The following is a 22,605-nucleotide window of genomic DNA, read 5'->3' as shown; positions in this document are numbered from 1 at the left end:
TGAGTCACAGTAATTACATAGATCCACTGTTCTAGTCCCTTCCATTTCACCCTCCTTGTACTCGTTCTACTCCCTGTTCCTTGCTTCTCTCTGCCTATCCCCCGCCAATCAACCCCAAACTGCTACACTGTCTGCAGCATTTGTTCGCCTTTTGCATACAGGTCTGTGGTTAACTAGATCCATTGAATGTTTGAAAATATGCACCTACGAGGGACTCATGGATTGAGCCCTGCTTTGGTCGGTCAATTAGCCATGCTCCACACTCCGGTGTAAACAATGATCTACTAATTGGAACGCACTGATCTGTGGCTCCACTAACAAAGTGCTTAACGGTCTGAGATTGTATGCTGGAATCGGCCAAACCTGCCGTGGAGGCAGCCTGAATTCTGGAATGGTTACCCAACAGGATCGCGGATACCGAGGAGAGACGCAGTTCAGTTTGTTTGCAGCTGCAGTGCCTGTCCCAGGTTTGGCGTACACAGTTGGTTGCAATCTGCCTGCCAGTCACATTCATGTGTCCACTTGTTTGCAGTTGAGTTGAAGATTTGTGGGTTGGAGAAAGCACACACTCTGAAATACTGTGAGCAAAGGGATCCCCACAGATATTTTATTGGGGGCAATTTTACATTATAGTTTAGAGGCCCTGAGGGGATACACAATAAATGCTTCTGGGTAAATAAGTGGTCTACATGATCTATTGTTACCTACTCCCTGTTCTAAGTAATGTGACTTCTTCATAAAGATATTTGACCATTAACAAATGCTGCATTTTAGTATGTAAACTATAAACCTATATTTAATGGCGCAATCATAGACGACCAGTATATGAATCATGCATTATTGTTAAAGTACCAGTTTGCTCTAGTAAATGTGAATAGCAACCAGATGTATATTTTCCTAGCAACGCCTGGATGGCGATAAACCATTTAGGATCTGCAACTTCAGTGGCACCAGGCAGAATTGAGAAAAACCAAGAGCAAGATGGGTCAGCAAGCCAAGGAAGAAGGGTTCTGTGATGGAGCCAACAGAAGGTGGCGACACAGGACGGTCCTAGACTGAGATGAAGAAGAGGAGGAGGAGGATTGATGACCCACCACTATTCTAGGCCAGGGAGACTCCATACCTTCAGGCGCTTGGTCGAGGAGAATTTGACATGGAGGCAGCACAGCCCATCTTTGTGGCAATTTTCCAGCAATTCATGTAGGAGTCTGAGGAATGGACAAAGCCTCCTACTAGATGAACATTCACCTGGGGCTGGTCTAAGCCAGCTCCAAAAAACGATCACAACAAAAAACGATTTTGGCAGCCAGCCAAATAGGTTGGCCCTAAAAACTGCAAAAGATTCAGAACCACCCACACAGGATATTTAATTGGTATGAAGTCTGCGGCAAAAAATCAGGCAAACCCAGTTTCAATCACTGCAGAGGTTGCAGGGCTGGTCTCAAAAGTAACCCCCCCCCACTCCCCATCAGCCCAACAGCCATTTTAGGCCCGTCTCATCCACAGAGACAAACCACCACCTCTGTCCTATGAGCAGTATGGACTACTACAGGAAACAGGTGGAAAACAGTTACAGTGATAGGTAGATTTCAGACAAAGTACCTTTGTTCAGATAAAGAAAGTCAACAATCCAGGAAAACCAGCATCGAAAAAATAAAACAGTTAAGGCATCCCATAAAATGGGACTAGAGAACCGCAAAACAACAAGCTACTTACCCCTAGTAACATTCTTTCGACTGGATGTTCCTCCAACGTATTCCTCATCTTTGACATCTAATGTCCAGCTTCAGCTGCCTCGGAAAACATTTTTTGGCAGAGGGCGCAGTGCATCGATGGCACCGAGTCGATGTCCCTCAAAGGCCTCCGTCGAGGGTGACGTCATCGTAGAGCATATATAGCACGTGCGGCGCCCTTTGGCCACAGTTCTGTTTTTCCTACTCATGCAGCAGAGATGGCCATAAATACGGGCATGACAGTACGCGACATTGGTGGAGCGGAAGCTGTAATAGCATGGTAAATTCTACAGAGGGGTAGGTTGGGAGGGCGATGAGGAATACGTTGGAGGAACATCCAGTCGAAAGAATGTTACCAGGGGTAAGTAACTTGTTCTTCAAATGGATTGTGTCCTCCAAGGTATTCCTCATCTTTGCAAGACTACCAAAGCAGTGTTTATGATAGGAGGAGCGTGTAGAATTCAATACATTACACATTTCCCAGGGCAGAACAAAGTACTGCCTTGCCAAAAGCAAGATCTTGAGAATGGGAAGCATCCAGAGCATAAAGTTTTGTAAACATGTGTATGGAAGACCACGTTGCAGCGTCACAAATATTCAAAATAGGAACTCCCCTTTGAAGGGCTGTAGATGTGGCCATGCCCCTGGTGGAATGAGCAAGCAAACCTTCAGGAGGGTCTTTCCCAGCAAGCATGCAGCACTCAGAAATTGTCAAAATTATCCAGGTAAATAAAGTCTTTTTGGTAAACAGCCTGACCCAGATGGCACCTGTATACCCTATGAACTACTGATCATCAAACCGTACTTTGGATGTTCTTGAAATGTAAAAGCTTAATGCTCTTCTAGGATCGAACCTATGAAGTCTTTCTTCCTCCTTACCAGGTTGAGGTTAGAAGGAAGGCAGGACAATTTTCTGGTTCAAATGAAATCCGATATGATTTTCGGTAAAAATGAAGGTTTGACCTTCAAGACAACCTTGTCCTTGTAGAAGACTGTAAAGAGTGGCTTTACCGACAGTGCCTGCAACTCGCTCACTCTGCGTGCTGATGCAAGAACAACAAATAAAATGGTTTTAAAGGTTAATAACCTTAGAGGACACGTGAGGGGTTCAAAGGGTGCACACATTAAGGTTTTTAAAAAACAGATTTAGGTCCCAAATCCGGAACCTGGAAAGGAGATGGAGGATACACATTAGGGAGTCATTTCAGGAGTAGAGTCACCAGAGGGATTTTGAAATAAGAGCATTCCTCCGACAAGCGCTTAAAAATGAACAGCGCCGCCAGATAGGCTTTAATGGTACCAATCTGGAGCCCCAAATTGGCTAAGGATAGAAGAAAGGACAATACGTCTGGTGTTTTACACAGAAAAAGGGTATACATTATTTTCCTTGCACCAGTTGCAAAACTTGTTCCAACGGCAACGGTACAACTTGCTGGTCTTCTAGCCAAAAGCAACACCTCCATAAATCTGGGGGGTCCCAATCCTTATAGGTCAACCTTTCAGAAACCAAGCTTGAAGGTTGAGAATGTTGACCTCTGGATGGAGAACTAGACCCTCCTCTCACGAGAGAAGAGCCTCTCTCTGTGGAAGACGTATCGGAGGATGGATGGACGTGTCTAGAAGGTCTGTTTACCACGTCCTCCTGGCCCAATCCGGGGCAATTAGGACCATGTGCTCCCTGAACTTTCTCAACCTCCTGATCACGTGAGGAATGACGAGGAATGGAGGAAATGCGTACAGGAGTGGAAACTCCCAGTCCACCACATACGCGTCTCCTAGTGCTCCTCTTGGGGGAAATTCCCTGGAGCAATACAGATCGCATTTGCGGTTGACACCAGTCCCGAACATATCCACTTGAGGGGTTTCCCAAAGGGTGAAGATCTCTTGAAGGACTTCCTGAGCTAGTTACCACCCGTGGGAGACTGTGCTCTGCCGACTGTGAGCATCCAATGCCGTATTCTCCTCTACGGCTAGGTGAACTGCCGATAGAGATATTCCTTCTTGAATTGCCCAGTACCAGAGCTGCATTGCCTCTCTGCACAGTGGTAGTGACCCTACACCACCTCTCTTGTGGAGGTAGTAAATGGCCACTGTGTTGTCTGTCATTATCAGGGCATTCTTTCCCCGTACAGAGGGCAGGAAGGCTTTCAGCGCTAGTCTGATTGCCCTCAGCTCCAAAAGATTAATGTGTAGTTTGGACTCCGATAGAGCCCAACCACCGCTGACTGTCAGATCGTTGTCGTGGGCTCCCCACCCCCTAAAGGAGGCATCCGTCACTACTGTAATCTCCAGCCATGGTTGCCAAAAAAGGTTCTCCCTTCAGAATGTTGTCCTCGCAGGCCCACCACAGAAGATCCTGTGAGACCTTGGTTGGCATCTGAAGTCGGTCCGACATCTTTCCTGAACTCTGGGACCATTGTGTTCTTAGAGCCCATTGAAGGGATTTCATTCTCGGACAGGCTTCTGGCACCAGAAAAATAAATGCCCGATGCCATGAGGCCAAGCAACCTCAAGAAATCGAATGCCAGAAGATTCTTGGCACTCTGAAATTTGGTAACCAGCTGAAGAATGTCTTGAGCCCTCAACTTGGGTGGCAAGATCTTTCCCAAGGATGTACTGGAGCTGTTGAGAAGGTGTCATATGGGACTTGTAAGTGAGGGAGAAGCCCAATCTGTGAAGAGAGTGGCAAGTGACTTTGAGATGATCAAGGGCTTGCTCGGGAGAACACACCCTGATCAGCCAATCGTCCAGATAGAGATGGACATGAATCCCCCCCTCTCCTGAGTTCGCTGCCACTACACCTTCAGTTTGGTGAAAACCTTCAGGGCGAAGGTCAGCCCGAAAGGCAGAACTCGAAACTGATAGTGCGAACCGCCAAATTCAGACCTCGAGTATTTTCTGTGCTTGAGATGCATTGGCACATGAAAATAAGCATTCTGGAGGTCCAATGACACCAACCAATCCTAAAGTTGGAGGGCCCTAACAATCTGAGAAATTGTGACCATCTTGAAATTGTCCTTCCTGAGAAACTTGTTCAAGTATCTAAGTTCAAGATGGGTCTCAGTCCTCGTCCTTTTTGGGGATAAAAAAAATATGTATAGTACCATTCCTCGTTTCTCTCCGCTACAGTACCGGTTCTATAGCAACTTTCTATAGCAGGGTTAAAACTTCATGCACAAGGAGCGGATCTGGAACCATCAAAGAGCGGTTCCCCGGCGGATTGTTCTGTGGTCTTCTTATAAAAGGGAGGCAGTAACCGTGGGCTACGGGTTCCAGAGCCCAAGCATCCGAAGTAATGTCTTGCCATTGTTCTAAATGCAAAGACAGTCTGCCCCCCACAGGTGAACTGTGAGGCAAGACCTCAGAGTTGTATTGTGGGTGCTGTTGCTTGAGCTGGCTTAGCACCTCTACCTTCTCCACCACAAGGACATTTTCTCTGGCCTCTTTCACTGGCCATTTTACTCGCACTTCCAACTGAGGAGTACTAGCGAAAAGATCTATCCCTCCGAGGTTGTCCACTAGTAGGAAAAGACTGAGGTTGCCTAACAGCAGGGCCTAAAAACTTGGCTGCCGCCTTCGAGGTCTGCAACTTCTCAATGCTCTTGTCAGCCTTGCTGCCAAAAAGATGAGGCATCTGGTGCAAAACTCGACTTCTTCAACCAGGCGTGTCTGCGCACTACGGTGTTGGTCACCATGGATCTGCCGACACTATCCGCAGTATCTAATCCTGACTGAAGGGATTCACAACTAGCTTCTTTGTCATTCTTAATTATAGCTAAGAAGCCATCCCTTTCTTCCCCCTGGGGAATATGCTCTGCCACCATGGATAAGCAATCCCACAGAGTGTACGAACATTTTTCCAGGGCACAAGTAGAGTTGGCAGATTTCAGAGCCATGCTCCCTGCTGAAAATACCTTTCTTGCCCATCCATCTACACGCTTGTCGTCCCTATCGGGAGGGATGATAGGGTATGCTGCCTGTTTTGAAGTGGCTGTAGCTGCCTGCACCACAAGACTCTCTGGAGTGGGGTGTTCGACAGGTAGTCGGGGTCACTACTGGAGGGTGGTATTTTTTTGTCCGATTATTAACTGCCGGTTTGGTCTCCGGAGATTCCCAATTTCTAGCCACCCTTCTTTGAAATGCCACATGGAACGGCAAAACAGGGTCAGTCTGAGGACCCTTTTTCAACATATCGGTCAAGTCATCTTGTTCATAAGGGAGAGGTGGTCTGCTCCATCCCATGTACTCACCAACTCTGGACATGAGTTGTCTGTATGGAGCATCTGCATGTTCGCCAGGCTCAGGTTTCCCAAATTCCAGTTCGGGTGAAGTATCTACTCTACTCGCAGACTGTAAATTATCATACAAGTCCTTAATCATGGACTCCTCCGATACCAGACACTCTGGAACATTGGGTGTCCCATATTGCAACACATCAGAGCGTTCCTCATCTTCATAAATTGAAGATAGTTGACTTGGAAAAACTCTTCTGGGAAGAAGAGTGTATATTTTCTAAGGAATGGAAGATACAGGCTTCATTGGCGTCGACGGAGAAGGAGCGTTCGGCTTCAATGGGACAGCCGGGGTATGTGGTGCAACTGGCTTCGAAGTCGAGAGCCCAACGGGCGTCCAAGACACTGTAGTCGTCGAGGGCCTGACAAGCGTCGAGGATACCACTGGCATTGAATGTCTCGGTGGCGTCGAGGACCTCGATCTTGACTTTTCCTTGCGCTTATCATCAGATCTCAAGGGTTCCAGATGTTTGTCAGGCTGCATTCCCGGGCTCGGGCCCTATTCCCGGGCTCGAGGGAAAGCAGGATTTAGAGCGAGACCTCCCCTTATCGGCTTGCTTTGAAGGCTCGGTAGGAGCATGACCTTTTTCGAATATTTTCAACTTTTCCTTTCGGAAAGCTTCCCATTCAGCTGGGGTAGACTTTATTGTGGGACAGGCAACCTTTTTGGGGGAGGCGCCGGACGAAGAAGTCGACGAAGGTGACCCACGGTGCCTTCTCTTCGAAGAGGACGATGAGTGGTGGTAGCCACTCCTACACCTATAGTGCTTTGCCTTTTTTCCTGGAGGAGTGTCTCCTCTTGACACGTCGGTCGAAGGCCTAGCGTGTCAGGGATTTGGGGATTTTCCCTACCTGGAGTTTTCCCTTCTGCTTCCTCAAGACCTTTCCTGTTATGGACTGGCACTTGGTACAACTGGACGTGGCGTGGCCCTCGCCGAGGCACTACAAGCAGACACGGTGCGGGTCAGTAAGAGACATCTTGGACCCGTAGTTTCAGCATTTTTTAAAGCTGGTCTTCGGTGCCGATGGTGTCAAAGATGAAGATATATCGAAGGATTTTCAAAGAATTTCTCAAAAGAAAACGCCAGACAATGAGACGCGCCCAATTCAGTTGTCGAAGAAAAGGCTGTTGCAGAAAATCGGAACTGAGGCCAACGGGTATGCTATATATCCTCTCCGATGATATCACCCTCAACGGAGGCCTTCAAGGGACATCGACGCGACACCATCGACGCACAGTGTCCTCTGCCGAAAAGGTTTCCTGAGGCAGCTAAAGCTGGACATTACACGTCAAAGATGAGGAATACGTTGGAGGACACAAACCATTCGAAATGGAATTCTGTTCTTATAAATAGCATGCTGGGAAACATTTTCTGTTGGTTGTGAATGTAGCCAAAATTGCTTAATTGCTTTTTACGGTGTGTGGGATGATATCAATTCGACATCTGCTGGAAAGATGACTCGGGATTTTGTTTATCATGGTGGTAGTTTTAAATTTGTTGCAAGTTCTCTTATTTAGCATCTCGGTTGTCTGAGAAATATTGAGATTTGCAGCTCCGACAGAGTTTCGCTTTGTTATAGGAACAGTTTGTTGCCATATCAAAGGTATGCAATATTGCAGTGGTACATTTCTCTCAAATACATTATTTTTATGACATCCTTTTTTGTTGAGGTGTTTGGTCTTTCCAGGATCTCAAGATTCAAGTGTCATCAGCATGTGTGTCAAACACTTCCTCTCATTGTTGGGTATTCTTATGTCAATTTTATCTGAGAATTCATAAGGGGCACATATGCTTTAATTCCTAGTTACATGAAGATGTTTACGTGTACTGATGATTTTTTCCTTTTCTAGACCCTAAACCCCATTCATAACGGAATACTAAACAAATTAAAGACACTTACGTGGGTATACTATCAAATTCCTGGATAGTCAGCAATGCCATTTCTTTAATGAGCTTTTTCTCTTTTGCTGGTTTCTTAGGCAAAGATTCATCAGATTTGATTGCCACTTCTGACTGCACTTTCAGCTCGGTGGCTCTGTAAATTAATCAAAGAAATAAACCATATGTTTGGGTTGTTGCAACTTTCAATCAGTAAGATCATATCTTTCCTTACCGTTTACATATGGCTAATGAGCCATATATATTCTAAAAGTCATGCACACTGAACAGACTGGGTGAGAACAACATCCCAGGACCCACAAGCTTAAAATCTTGGATAAGATTGTCTATAATGAAATCCAAGGTTTTCTGGAACACAAACTTTTAGGAGAGCGTCAATCAGGATTCCGTCCCCAACAGGGCACAGGGACTGCCCTCATTGACTTGAAGGCACAAATAGATGAATTAAGAGATAAAGGAAAAATGGCTCTCCTTTTGCTGCTGGACCTCTCGGCGGCATTTGTCCTCGTGGACCATGGGGTACTTTGTAGCCATTTAAACTCCGCCGCACATTTCTCCAGAGAGGCCATAACTTGGATTGAATCCTTTCTCAGCGACAGGACCATGAGGGTGTTCTCCCCATCGGCAGCGGCTGACCCAATCCCCATCCTGTGTGGAGTTTCTCAGGGCTCGTGTGTCTCCCCGACTCTATACAACATATTTACTAAGCCCCTTTTTGATGATCTGGACCATCTCTGTATCACCTACACTAACTAGGCAGATGATACCCAGATTCTCCTTCCACTGACCGGGGATTACAATGAGGATTTGGCCTTGGTAAATAGGGTGTATATCATCGTCCAGGCATGGATGGCAACTCATGGCCTATGCCTGAACGATGATAAAACAGAGTTGATTATCCTGGGGACGCATTTCAACCTCAAAAAACGTAGCCAGGACTACACCTCATTTGAAATTGATGGGAATATCATCAAGGTGTCCAAAGATGTGAAGACAGTTGGCTTCTATCTGGATGCCACCCTTTCTTTCGACAAACAGGTGAAGTCCTTGGCTTCGACCACCGCCTATACATGCAAGCACATTAGAGCAGGCAAGCACTTTCTCTGACAACAACTGCCTCATCCTAGCGAGTGCACTAATCGTCTCGAGGCTCGACTATTGTAATGCCCTCTACATTGGAGCCAATAAATCCATCGCCCTGCCAGAACCGCAAATGCCAACAGCCTCATCATTCCTAGATTCAGGCTAACCAAGGCGGGGGGTAGCAGCTTCCAGGTTCAAGCGGCCCAACTATGGAACTCACTGCCTAACCCCCTACGTGAGGAGCAGCCCTTTCCGAAATTCAGAACCAGCTACATTAACCTGCTGAGATCTGCCACTGTTTAGCCCATTAGCGCCGCCTATCTATCCTCATGCCACCCTAGCATATATACATCTCTAACCTGCTCCCCTTTGATGTTATGGACCTCCTCACTCTGCCCTCAAGGCCGATGAGCTAACGTCCATTTAGTGCCTGTACATATACTATCCTTATTATACCTTTGTACTCTTTTTGCCCGTGTGTGTAAATTGCAATTGCCGCCTACCTGTAATATATTATATTTGTATTTTGTACTCTATATGTAACCCATGACCCCACCCTGTAACTTAAGCTTTGCATTTCCTGTACTGCTGCGCCCGGCTACCTTCGGGTCTGTTGCGCATTATAAGTGAATAAAACAAACAAACAAATATCATGCCGTTATGACTGAAATGCAGATGACTAGAAACAAGGTCACCCCCATCCAACCTCTCCAGGGGATGGCAAAGGCCATGATGTGAAATGAAAAATTATGTTACAAAAAAGAAGACACCATGAAGGAGAACTATGATTAGATGTAAGCTACATCACTTTCTCCATCATGTGAACATTATTAATGCAAACACCACACTCCAGAGAGTATGCACAGCAAAACAATAGAATAAAATAGGTATCCCCCTCTGGTTTAACTGATTAAGTTAGGGACTGTTAGGTAGAATTCTCATTTCTGTGCTAATTCTATTCAACCTTAGAGACCCCCAGCTCTTTTGCTGGATTTAGGACTTTTAATTGTAACCCTTGAGTGAGTGAGCCCTTTTGCTCACTCCCTTATGTGTTTTTACCCCATTTGGATTTTGTGTTTTCACTGTTTTTGAGAGTCTGACAAACTCCATAGGCATCTACTTTTTGTATGCTGAGACACAGCACCTTCAGTGCAGTGTCACAGAGAAATCCCTCAGGATTTCACATACTGTTTAAATACCTTTTCTTGTGTGAACTACAGTTCCCAAGAATAGTAAAGTGAAATTGACTTTACTTAACTTTTCTCTTTGTAGGTCCAGCACACACCATTTTATGTGGGGTGCTGGGGTTTACCAAGAAGCACCTTATCCTACATTCTCATGTAAAATGTTATGTTACCCTCACTACTTTAAATGTCTGGTGGCAGTGGTTTACTTTTTACTACCATTGTGCTTTTCTACCGCAGGCTGGACCCTCAGCAGCAGTATAGCACCCATGGGTGACCATTTCGTCAAAATAGCCGGTCTTCTTTTTTCACCATTTGTGCGGTCTTTCTTGGCTTTTACTCTGTGCGTTGAGACATGTTTGAGCACATTGTCTTGCCCTTGGTGGGCTTCAGCCCTGAAGCCTACCCCTGGCTCCAGTGTGTCTGGAAGGACAGGATGTGAGGGAGGGTCCTGGAACGCCCTGTCCTTTGGCTCTAGGAATGCCAGAATGCAACCAGTCCTGATTGGCTGGCTGGCTGTCCTTTCAGTACAGCCTCCCTGCTGTGTGACTGGCAGCCTAGGCTGGGCATGAATGGGAGGGACCTGCTTAAAAGGTGAGGGTTTTGGGACTGAAGGCAGAATCGACCACTGGGAGAAACACCTGACGAAGAAACTGAAAGAAGCTTGCTGCATCCTTCTGGAATGTTGAATTGCCCACTGAAGCCCTGTGCTGACCTCCTTTTTCACCTTAACAGGGAAGCTCTGGACGTAACAACTTCTCTGCTGGGGTTAGTGGGACCAACTAACCCCAAGACGAACTCCACTGGAACATCACCCTCGACTTGCTGTGCCTTTCCGTTACTTTGGAAACCCAATGCCAGGGGTAAAGTATCTGTGGTTGAAAACGCCCGAAGCAGTAACGGATCTGGATAGAAGCTCCAAGAGCATCAATGGGCTCTCCAGAAACAGGACAACAAGATCCCCGAGTCCCCTCACCAGAGTGCAGGACCCAAGGAGCGAAGGAAGCCCAACCGGTATCCGAGATCCGCAACAGTGCTGTTTGCTAAGCGAAGAAACCGCAAAGTGCTGCTGAACCGAAAAGAGACCGCTGCTGCCGATGGCCTCCCAAGTACCGCCACAGGAGCCCCCCCACCCCATGTCCTCCCTCTTGTGCCCACGGCTGAGTCTCAGGAACATGGGTCTGCACCGCTGTAGGAAGACAGAATCCAGCTGGACCACTCTTCTTCAAACCAGAGGCACTGTTTAGGCTTGTGGTACTTACCTCATTGTCTTTCAGCTGAGCTTTTCTCAGTTGGGAATTGCAGTGGCTTACCAACTCTCTTTTCACAGGCTTAACAGCTTGTGACCCTACAAGTGATTTTTCTACAAACTCTCTAACTTTGTTAAAGACTTTGATTCAAGAAGTGCCCCAGATCCATAGACTGCTTGAATTGACTTTGGCTGTCCTGGCTCCCTGAAGACTCTTATAGTCCATTGACTTTGATACTGTCTGTCCTTCATAGGTGGTAACTTGTTGCAGACGGTTACTGCTGGGGAAGGCTTGTGTAGATTTCATTATAAGATTTAGTTGTCCTCATGTATACTAAGAAACTGTACATTTTTTCCTTACTTAACCTTTCCTTTCTACAAACCTCAGAATAACTAGTGTGATATATAAATGTCAGTACTGTCCTTATAATTGATGTATACTCAGGGTGTAGGAAGTGTGCAAGAAGCATATCCAAGGATTATCCACTAACTTGTTTTGATTTTGAAAAGTACTTTTAACGTATATTTACATTGCTACACAAATTGCCTTTTTAAAGAATGCTTATTTAAAAATGTATGTTAATTAAATAAATAACTATTTATAACAGAAACCATGAGTGTAATTGTTACTTGGTTACATGTATTTACGAATTTAATTTGTACAGCTCTACAGCTCACATTTACCCCTCTTGAGATTGGCCTGGCTGCTCACTCACACTACCAGCTTGTGTAGTGCAGACCTATACCACAAGATGGGTTACCTAATACCAAGCAGATAAGTGTTGTGTAGTCTCAAACAGTGTGACTGCATCAATTCTTACCTAACAGGGACAAGCTGTAGTGAATGCTTTTCCACTTGTGAAGAGTGAACTGGGCAGATACAGGGTTGGCCTGCCCGATTTCTGATCGCAGTGATAATACCAGAGATAATTCCCCATCCCCAATGCCAGGTCCATAGTCCTCATTATACTGGTTATCAATGCACTGACTGGCAGGCTACCTACACTCAAAGGAAAACCCACTATCACTAGGAGAAACTGGAAAAACTCAAAACAGGAAGATCTTCAAGCATTAATCGGCAATATCAAACCAAATCCATGAGTAACAGACTTCTCACTACCAGAGGAAAATATAGAGATGAGCCAGAAATTGATTTTAGACGCACTGGACATACTTACACTGCTAAAACATATCACTCTTTCACAAAAGAAGGCAGCAGCCAGGTGGTTAAAACCGATCCAAGAATCCAAAAGAAAAAAAACAAAATTAGAACATACCAGGAGAAAATATTTCAACCACCAAGACAAGCGTACCTGAGATAGATGACAGATTCGAAGAAACGCCACTATTAAAGGTAAAAAATAAAACGCACTAAGCAGTGTGACAAATCACAGGGTTTCATCATTCCTCTCCAGAGGGAGCCATTCCTGGTGAGGCGAGAGAAGTGAGCCAGCTACGCAACATTCCCCCTTCGGGTGGTGGTCAAAGGGACCTCTCAGGGAGAAATCCCCACCCCCCTTTCTGGGGATAAGGACTCCCATTCCGTTAAGGAACACCCTATAAGCCACTCTGTTGAACCATCAATAACATTATAATGTTAGTCCTAAAATCCATTTTGAAGAAATGGATGACAAAACTACTGAGACAAAGAAGAGAGATGGGCAAGTCATACGGATTACTCCGAGCTCTAAAGTTAATCCAACTGTGACGAAAAAGCCCAGACGAGTAAGAGAGATTGCTCATCAAATAGAGAGGAAAGACTTTGATGCAACACTGGGGAGGACCCAGCACTTGGATATTAAAATAGAAGAACTGAAGATGGAGAGAGAAGCCTGGGGAGTTCGAACCTAGGAAGAGCTTGGAGTTGCTGAAGACTGGGAGAGCCCTGGATAGTGGATGTACCAACGAGGCACAGGGAAACCAGAGATTTATGTTGTGCAGGGAAAGAGAACCCAGAGGAAAGGAGGATCAAGTGAGCGGTGGCGTGACTTGGGAATGGTGGACTGTTCAGTCCAGCAGAAATAGCAGCAAGACCGCTGCGGCCGTGGCTACGCAGAGTCATACCGAAAAAAACTAAGAGGAGCTGGCGTGACCTTCGAGGTTGCGGCGACGCCAAGAGTTGTTCCGGTCACGAAGAGGGACCCAGTGACGGAAGCCTGTGAGCAAAAAGGTACCAGGAGAGGCAGGAGACACAGAGAGAGATACAGGGAGCAGGGGCACACTCAGCTTACTTGTCCCAGTAACACAGGATGTGTTTAGAAGTGCGAAAATAACTACGGACCCAGTGTACTCGTGCCAATGATACCACAGGTCCCTTCAAGAGTATGAATCACTGCAGTACTCCGCCTACTCATCCCACTGACACAGCAAGCATTTCTAAAGACCAAGAGCAGATTTGTGTAAAGCATGTTGTATTTGGGGAAACAAGGAAGCAAAGGAATACAAAAAGTCAAGAACAAGCGAAGAGACATTTGGGTTCCTTTAAACTCACTGGCCCTTTAGTTTTTACAAAAAGACAAGGCAGTTTCCCGTGAGTGCTAGCCTTGCCCTAGCCGGACCCACTAGAGGGAGTGACTCGGGAAGTACCTGATGAGGTCATATGCAACGCTCAGGTACAGATAGATTTGTCACAGTCCCTGTTTCAGGAGGAAGAGGATTTGCAGGCCCTAGAAGCCTTGGAAAAAATAATAGGTGAACATAAAGGGTCGAAGACCAATGATAAACTGAATGTTGACAAATCTATGTTAGATACGCCCACAATATTCAGTACGGGGGTAGAGCTCTCTGCTGGCCTTGTCTGAACATGTGGCGGAAAGTGATAATATACCCCTGGACTCTGAACTTTCTGGGGGAAACTTCATCTTTCTGCTGGTCTGAAAATTCTCCATATTGTGACGTGCCAAAGTGCTCAGGTATTTCTGAGATTTCGTTTTTGGAGATCCTCAACTCAGCCAGGGCGACGAGTGAGTTTTTAATAGTGGGTTTTTGTTTTTATTTTTTTTGGGATTATGAACTTCTACAACCGCTCCATTCCCTGTTAATACGGGCACTTCAGGCTCAATTGTGATCGGTTCATTGGGCAACAGAGCACCCATCCCCCCCCATTTCCCAGAGGCTCCTACAATGGATCTTGCAAGAAACAATCTTAGACACGTTCTCTTTTGCCCTGTCTGCTATCATTAGTAAAGATACAATCTTTTTAAGTTGGGAGGTCTGTATTTTTTCTTCATTATGTATAGAATCCTGAAGATTATTAAAAACCCCAATTAGGACTGGAGAGTTACAGTTGGAATCACTAAGAGAGGAACTAAGTCAAAAATTGATTGTGAGTGCATGACTGAACACCATGAGGAGGATTTGATAGAATCAAGGTGGGGTGGGGGAGACTCTGATGGGTGTATAATTGAGGACGACAAGTGTAATGAAGAAACATACGAAGAATCCAATGTTACTTTGCGGGATTCCCTGAAACAAAATCAACGAGATCTTAAAAACACCCATAAAAAGGAAAAACTTATCACACAAAGAAAATAGCAAATATGACATAAGGCTAAACTTGTCGAGAAAGAGATTAGTATTAAGACCAATCCTACTATGAAATCGGATGTAAATATAGGCAAGTCGGCCCACAATGCCCAATCTGAGACAGCCAGCATTATCCCCCTCTCTAAGAGGCTGTTACCCATACACAAACTCAGAAATAATGACGGAGCAAAATTTCCCAGAAACAAATGTTCTGAAAGGGAAATAAATGACATAGTTAAACACATTATAAATCATGAATACTGGGGTAGCCTGATGGTGGGGGAGGGTTGCAGAATTAGCAAAACCCTAGAGACCTGCAATGAGCAAATTGGAACTGCGGTAATGAGAGGGGAAGCGGGCCTATGGGAACCTCATCCTATGGATGGGCTGAATATTGGGCACCTACCAGAGCCGAGGGACTCAGTTAAGTCCAAATAAAAGGACATGTGTCCCAGAAGTGGTATACCAAGAACTGTTATTTACCCCAACCCTGAGGAGTGGGTCCATATCCTGAATGAGAAAAAAGCTAATTGCCATGACAATTTATACGAGCCCCAAAGAGAATACCCCGGACAAGGTCTTCAACCAGCTTCCTCAGGGAGTATGGTAGTGAAATCTTGAATCTTAGAGAACCAATCTTCGTGGATGATTATAGCCTAATTATGACTAACATGTTTGAAGGCAGTGGTTCATCATCTCTTAATCGTCACAGAATCTTGAGCCGATTTAATGAGATTCTGGGGCTCTGGCTTATATCTTCCAAAGACATCAGGCTTGTAGATTTAATACACAATATGTCCATGTAAGATTGGCGATACCTTCTAGATTGGTACAAGATTTAAAATTGAGTGAAACAGAACATCTACAAAGGTTTGGTTATAACATTTTTCCATTTAACCAAGTCTGAAATAAAGAATGAAATAACAGTGAACATGTAATTTCCTTAGAGCCTTCTGGATTATCCCTGCTAGTCAGAGACAATGCAATGGAAACAAAGATAAATTATGAAATCAATTGGAGATGGCTCAAAGCATTCTATTACACAATTAAAACATTTAAATGAAAATCTTTAGCGCTGAGGACAATCTTATGTTTATATCTTGGAATGTTAGGGGGTCATTCTAGGCTCCACTCTTTACCTGAATTGTGTGCTTACCTCCAATCTTTTACTATAATATTCTTACAAGAAACATGGCATGTAAGTTCCCTGACGTTTGACGGTTACAAATTAACTAGTCTGCCTGCAACCCAGGGGACCGCCGGGAGACCAGTCGGGGGCCTAGTGGCCGCTATAAAAATGAGTGTGGTTGACGTAAACAGGCATAAGGAACAAGTTACTTACCTGTAACTGTTGTTCTCCAGCATGGGTCTGGCATGGATTCACATGCTCATGAATATTCCCCGTCGTCAGGCTGGGAATCCTCGGTAAAGAAAAAACCAGTATCAGTTTCGTTTCTGATCTGTCTTTCGTAGTAATAACCAATCACTGGTCTCTGCGTCATACTGACCACAGCCAATGACTGCCCTCTACCTAAGCACCGCCTCTGGCAGCCATCTTCAGATTTGGAAGCACGTGAAGTGGCAGTATGACCAAGTGAAGAGCCGCAGAGGGGTAGGCGGGAGGGTTCGCATGTGAATCCATGCCAGACCCATGCTGGAGAACAACAGTTACAGGTAAGTAACTTGTTCCTTCTCCAGCATGGGGTCTGGCATGGATTCACATGCTCATGAATAAAGAATACATAGCAGTACACACATGTACAACCACGGGAGGTGGCAAAGGCTCAACATTAAGCATTACATCAAACTCAACATTAAGCATCTTACCTCCTCACCAGGCTCACCTCAGGCGAACAGGTTGCGCAGCACTGCTTGGCCGACCCTGGACTCCTCCCTGGAATCCCGATCGACGCAGTAGAATTTCGTGAAGGTGTGCGTCGACCTCCACGTAGCAGCCCTGCATATGTCCAGCAGGGGCACACCAGAAAGGAACGCCGTGGTGGCTGCGATCGCTCTGGTGGAATGGGCTCTCGGACGGCCAGGCAGCGGTCGGTTTGCCAACCGATGACAGTACATGATACAGCCGGAGAGCCATCTGGAAATGGAAGCCTTCAAGAGAGCCTTCCCCTGATTGACAGGTCCAAAATTCACAAAGAGTTGTGACGTCTTCCGAAAACACTTTGTGCGGTCCACGTAGAACTTCAGCGCTCTAGCCACATCCAGCGAGTGCAAAGTCCTCTCAGCCGGCGACGAAGGCGACGGGAAGAACACAGGCAACACCAAGGGTTCGTTGAGATGGAAGTCCGACGGTACCTTGGGCATGAAGGAGGGGTGCGTCCTGAGCACTACCCTCGTGTCGTGAAAAGTCAAGTACGGGGCCTTGCAGGAAAGGGCCTGGATCTCTCCCACCCGTCGTGCGGAGGTGATGGCCACAAGAAACGCTGTTTTCCACGACAGAAACTTCAACGGGGCCGAGTGCAGAGGCTCGAACGGAGGTCCCATGAGCTTGGTCAGCACCACGTTGAGCTCCCACGCTGGGGCCGGCGCCTTCACCGGCGGGAACGATCTGAACAGTCCCTTCATGAACTCTTTCACCAGACGATGAGACCACAAGGACGTCCGGCCCGTGGTTCTGGTGTATCGGGAGATCGCAGCAAGATGAATCTTGATGGACGCGTGTGCCAGTCCAGCTTTGGCCAGCGTCAGCAGGTACGGCAGTACTTGGGGAGCCGTAATCCGTAGAGGGTTAATCTTCTGTGCGTGGCACCAGACAGAGAGCCTCTTCCATTTGTGTCCGTAGCATTTAAGAGTCGAGGACGCCCTGGCCTTTGCAAGAACCTCTCTGCAGTCGGCCGGTATGTCGTATCCTCCAAACTCTAGCGCCGCAGGAGCCAGGCCTGCAAGTTCAGCGATTTCGGGTCGTGGTGGAGGATGGCGCCTCCTTCACTGGAGAGTAGATCCGCGTCCACCGGCAGCTTGATTGGCGGGGACGCTGACAAGTCCAGAAGGTCCGGGAACCATATCTGCCTCGGCCACGCAGGTGCGACAAGGATCATCCTGCACCGCGACCTCTTGAGCTGGTTGACGAGCCGGATTAGCAGTGGCAAAGGAGGGAATGCGTAGAGGAACAGGCCCTCCCAGGGGAACGAGAAGGCATCGCCCATGCTCCTCGCCTGGGGAAACCTGCTGGCGAACCTCCGGCACTTGGAGTTCGTCGCCGTCGCGAACAGGTCGATCTGGGGTGTGCCCCACCGTCGGAAGAGGCGATCCACTAGATCCTGCCGTAGTTCCCACTCGTGGCACGAGCGCATCTCCCTGCTGAGTGAGTCGGCGATGGTGTTTTTTATCCCTGCCAGATGAAACGGCACCAGAAACATCCTTTGGGCGACGGCCCAATGCCACAGGTCCTGCGCCTCCTTGGACAGCGCTGGAGACCTGGTTCCGCCCTGTTTCCTGATGTAAAACATGGTGGTGGTGTTGTCGGTGAAGATCCTCACCACCTTGCCCTTGAGGGACGGAAGGAAGGACCTGAGGGCCCAGAACACTGCACGGAGCTCCAGGACGTTGATATGAAGGGACTTCTCCGTCGGGAGCCAAAGGCCTCTCGCGTGCAGATTTTCGGTGTGCGCTCCCCACCCTTCCAGGGAGGCATCCGTGGTCACGGTCTCCAGGTGTTCTGGGGTCTGGAAGTCCATGCCCGCCGTCAGATGTGCGCGGTTGCCCCACCACCGGACCGCTCGGCGGAAACTCTCGTCGAGTGTGATCCTCTCCTCGAAGCCGCCCGTCGTTTGGATCCAGCGCGCGTCCAGGAACTCCTGCAACGGGCGCATCCGGAGCCTGCACATGGGAATGAGGTAGATGCAAGAAGACATCATTCCGAGGAGGGACTTGATGGACCTCACCTTGGCCGCGTCGGAAACCAACATCTGCTGTACCTTGCCCAGAATGGACCTGGTCCTTTCCGACGGGGAGGCCAGAAGGGACACTGTGTCGAGCTTCGCTCCCAGAAACAGTGCGTTTTGCGCGGGTACCAGGTGGGACTTGGCGTAGTTCACGGAGAATCCCAGGTCCGTGAGAAGTTGGACGGTCCCTGCCGTGTGCTCCACGGCGAGCTCCCTCGTCTTGGCTCGGATGAGCCAGTCGTCCAGGTAGGGGTAGACGTGGATCCCCTCGCGGCGCAGCTGCGCCGCCACCGGTGCAAGGCACTTGGTGAATACCCTGGGTGCCGACCTTAGTCCGAAGGGGAGGGCTTTGAACTGGTAGTGACGTCCTTGGACCACAAACCTGAGGAATTTTCGGTGCCCCTTTAGGATGGGAATATGGAAGTAGGCATCCTCCAAATCCAACGACGACAGGAAGTCTCCTTCCTCCAGCTGCCCCAGGACGTGCTGGAGGGTGACCATCCGGAACTTCTGCGCCTTGATGAACTTGTTCAGACGTCGCAGGTCCAGGATGGGGCGCCATCCCCCCGTCTTCTTCTTCACGAGGAAGTATCTCGAGTAAACTCCGGAGCCCCGAAGCCTCTTTGGGACGAGTTTGATGACGCCCTTCCTGAGCATCGCCTTTACCTCCAGGAGAAGCTGAGGGACGTGAAGCTCTTTCCTGGCCACGGGGGGGACGCGCGGGCACCTTCTTTGAAACTCGAGCGCGTGGCCCTGGGCTAAGGCGTCCAGCACCCAACGGTCGGTGGAGATGGACTCCCACACGCTGACGAAGCTCGCCAGCCGGCCTCCCACCGGGGTGCTTCGGTGGGGGCCCGACCCCACGGCCGGTTCAATCCTGTTTCGACGAGGCTTTGCCGCCTTGACCTCCTTGGCGACGACGGCGGGGTCCGCCAGACTTGCCTCGTCCTCTGTAGGCCTCCTGAGACGACGAGCGGGCCGCTTGACCGTAGGTGGAGAAACCGCCGCCGGAACCTTTGGAGGCGCCCTTGCCTCCGCTGCTCCGAAAGGGCGTCCGTCGTTGCTGCAGAACCCCAAGGGCCCGGGCCGTCTCAGTGTCCGCTTTAATGGCCTGAAGGGAATCGTCCACTGTTTTCCCAAACAGGTTGTTCCCATCGAACGGCATGTCCAGGACTCTGGTCTGTACGTCTTGACGGAAGTCCGTAGCCTTGAGCCATCCACGCCGCCTAAGGCAAACGCCGTTGCCCAACTGGCGAAACCCAGTGTCGGCGATGTCCGTCGCAATAGTGATGGCGTGGTCCGACGCCACCTCGCCTTCCTGTAGGATCTCCAGGGCATCCGCCCTCTTGTCGTCCGGTAGGAAGTCCAGCAGGGGAGCCAGTTTGTACCATAGCTCCCTGTCGTAGCGGGCCACGATAGCCAAGGCGTTGGCCGCTTTAATCGTCGTCGCTGTGCAGACGAGATGACCCTGCGTCCCATAGCATCCAATTTCTTTCCCTCGCCGTCCGGTGGGGAAGTCGATGTGGAGGCCGCACCCCCCCCGCTTTCTTCCTGGCCGCCGCAGAGATGACGGAGTCCGGGGTAGGCTGCGCCCGGAGGCACAGGGGGGCCGCGTCCGGGACCCGGTACTTCTTCTCGTACCGGTCTCTTCTAGCTGGCGTCGTGGAAGGGTTCTTGAGGAGGGCGAGGCCCTCATCCCAAATGTCGTCCAGTAGAGGCACCGCGAGGACCGTCTTCCTCTTGGCCTCGCGCCGTTGATAAAGGAATCCTTCCTTTTTCTTCTCCTCAGGGAAGAGTTGGAAAAGCTCGGATGCCCTGGCGATCATGGAGTGGAACGATCCAATCTCGTCAGGCGGAGAAGCCCTGGTGGGAGGTGACGACGGTAGATCCTCGTCGTATACCTCGTCGTCCGTACCCGTCGCTGCCGTGTCAGTCCCCGTATCATCCCCTCGGGTGGACGGGGAGGAGGGCTGGACGGGGCGCGACAGCTGAAAAGGAGGTGGAGGGTGAATCCTTCTTTTCTTGGGCGGGGGAGCACCAGAAGGTCCCGGTTCCGGATCCCCCGACGGGAAAGGTTCCTCCGTCGGCAACGCTAGTCTCGTCCTTATCTCTGAACATAAGGACTGTATAGCCAACAAATTGGCCGCCGAGTTGTCTTGCGGCACTGGCAGAGGGGAATCCGACGGGCGATCAGGGGCCCCGTCGGCACCCTCGACGATGTCGTCGTCACCTGCGTCGGGATCCATACCGACGGGCCGGTCTTCTTCCACGCCAAGGCCGTGGCTTAAGACCTCAATTAGCTCTTCCTCTGAGGTTGAGGCCGAATCTACGACGACGCCCTGCCCCCCCTTTTTCTTCCCCGCCGGGGGTTTCACGGGGGTCCTATCGATGGGCACAAAAGAGGACTCCCTCCGAGGTGGCAGGGAGACTCTGAGCCCCGAGGTCGCCACCACTGGTGTAGCCTCCACAGGCTGAGCCAGGGCCGCCGCGACAGTATCGATAGAGGGCTTGGCCGGATGGATTAAGGCCTTCACCACCTTAGGTGCACTCACCGCCTTATCCTTGAGGGGGAGGGACACTGCCTCGCTCCCCCTCCGATGGGGCCTTAGAGCTCGACTGGGGCCTCTCCAGGAGCTTCGCCGGGTGCTCGCCATTCCTCTTACCCGACCCAGAGCGTTGGCTCGTGGCTGAAGGTGCCGGGGAGGGTGCGCCCTGCCTGGCGCCCGTAGAGCTCGACCGTTCGGTGCTCCCGGTGCCAGCGGACTCGCGGTGCTTGGCCTTGTGTTGGACCCCAGTCGCCGGGGCGTCCTCAAAGGTCTTAGAAGACCGCTCGGATTTCTTCCTCTTCTTCTCGCCTGACGGGCTCTTCCCTTCCAGCCAGTTGGCGAGACGTTGATGGCGGTCCTTCATGGTCCGCTCCGACATGTTACCGCAAAACGCACAGTCCTTCTCCACGTGCGTCTTGTCCTCATGTAAGCAGTAGAGACAAAAGGAGTGTTCGTCCTCCTTAAAGACGTTCTGCAGCTGGCATCCAGGGCAGATCCTGAACAGCTTTCCGGGCGTCGAGCTTCCCTTCTCCTGGGCCATGTCCGGGCCTGAGAAACTTCTGGAGTCCTCCAAAAGCGTAGCTCGACGAAATCTTCACCCTTGAGGGGCGCAGACGAATCCGACACGAGTCCCTGTTGATCGGATGGAGAGTCGGTGGAGCTTGAGGCTCTTTTGACCGAAAAAAACAAAGTTTTTTGAGAAAAAACGTGAAAAAATAGCACTAACGCTCGAGAGCAATAGCACGAGGATCCCAACACATGAACGTGCGGTAAAAATCTGAAGATGGCTGCCAGAGGCGGTGCTTAGGTAGAGGGCAGTCATTGGCTGTGGTCAGTATGACGCAGAGACCAGTGATTGGTTATTACTACGAAAGACAGATCAGAAACGAAACTGATACTGGTTTTTTCTTTACCGAGGATTCCCAGCCTGACGACAGGGAATATTCATGAGCATGTGAATCCATGCCAGACCCCATGCTGGAGAATGGACGATCTCCAGTGGTATTTTGGTATATCTTTAGAGAGCACTGCACAATCAAATTTCAAATGGCTACTACTAATAAACATTTACTGGTCCCCGAAGAATAATATAGATGAGACATTGAAGAAATTGGGCCGATTAATATGCGAGCGGATGGTTGCCCATAGAGAGGGACATATAATAGTTTCTGGGGACTCCACTCAGATTT

The 22,605-nt window shown here is 48.9% G+C and overlaps 1 protein-coding gene across 4 annotated transcripts in view; it reads right to left on the bottom strand.

Moving 5' to 3' along the window:
* Positions 1-22,605, bottom strand: part of SKA1 (spindle and kinetochore associated complex subunit 1) — a 369,748-nt gene that overhangs the window by 213,565 nt on the left and 133,578 nt on the right. For 3 of the 4 annotated variants that reach the window (XM_069626972.1, XM_069626971.1, XM_069626973.1), the window contains one exon: positions 7,928-8,062. The exons of the other annotated variant lie outside the window; for it this stretch is intronic. In XM_069626972.1, the coding sequence (XP_069483073.1) occupies positions 7,928-8,062 (135 nt within the window). The remainder of the gene's footprint in view (positions 1-7,927; positions 8,063-22,605) is intronic. 4 annotated transcript variants of the gene reach the window in all.

This window comes from Ambystoma mexicanum, chromosome 6p, assembly GCF_040938575.1.
Source record: "Ambystoma mexicanum isolate Mex_15411 chromosome 6p, UKY_AmexF1_1, whole genome shotgun sequence".
NCBI classification, from domain to species: Eukaryota; Metazoa; Chordata; class Amphibia; order Caudata; family Ambystomatidae; genus Ambystoma; species Ambystoma mexicanum.
Note: the sequence above shows the minus strand (reverse complement) of the source record. Positions and strands in the feature narration are given on the sequence as shown.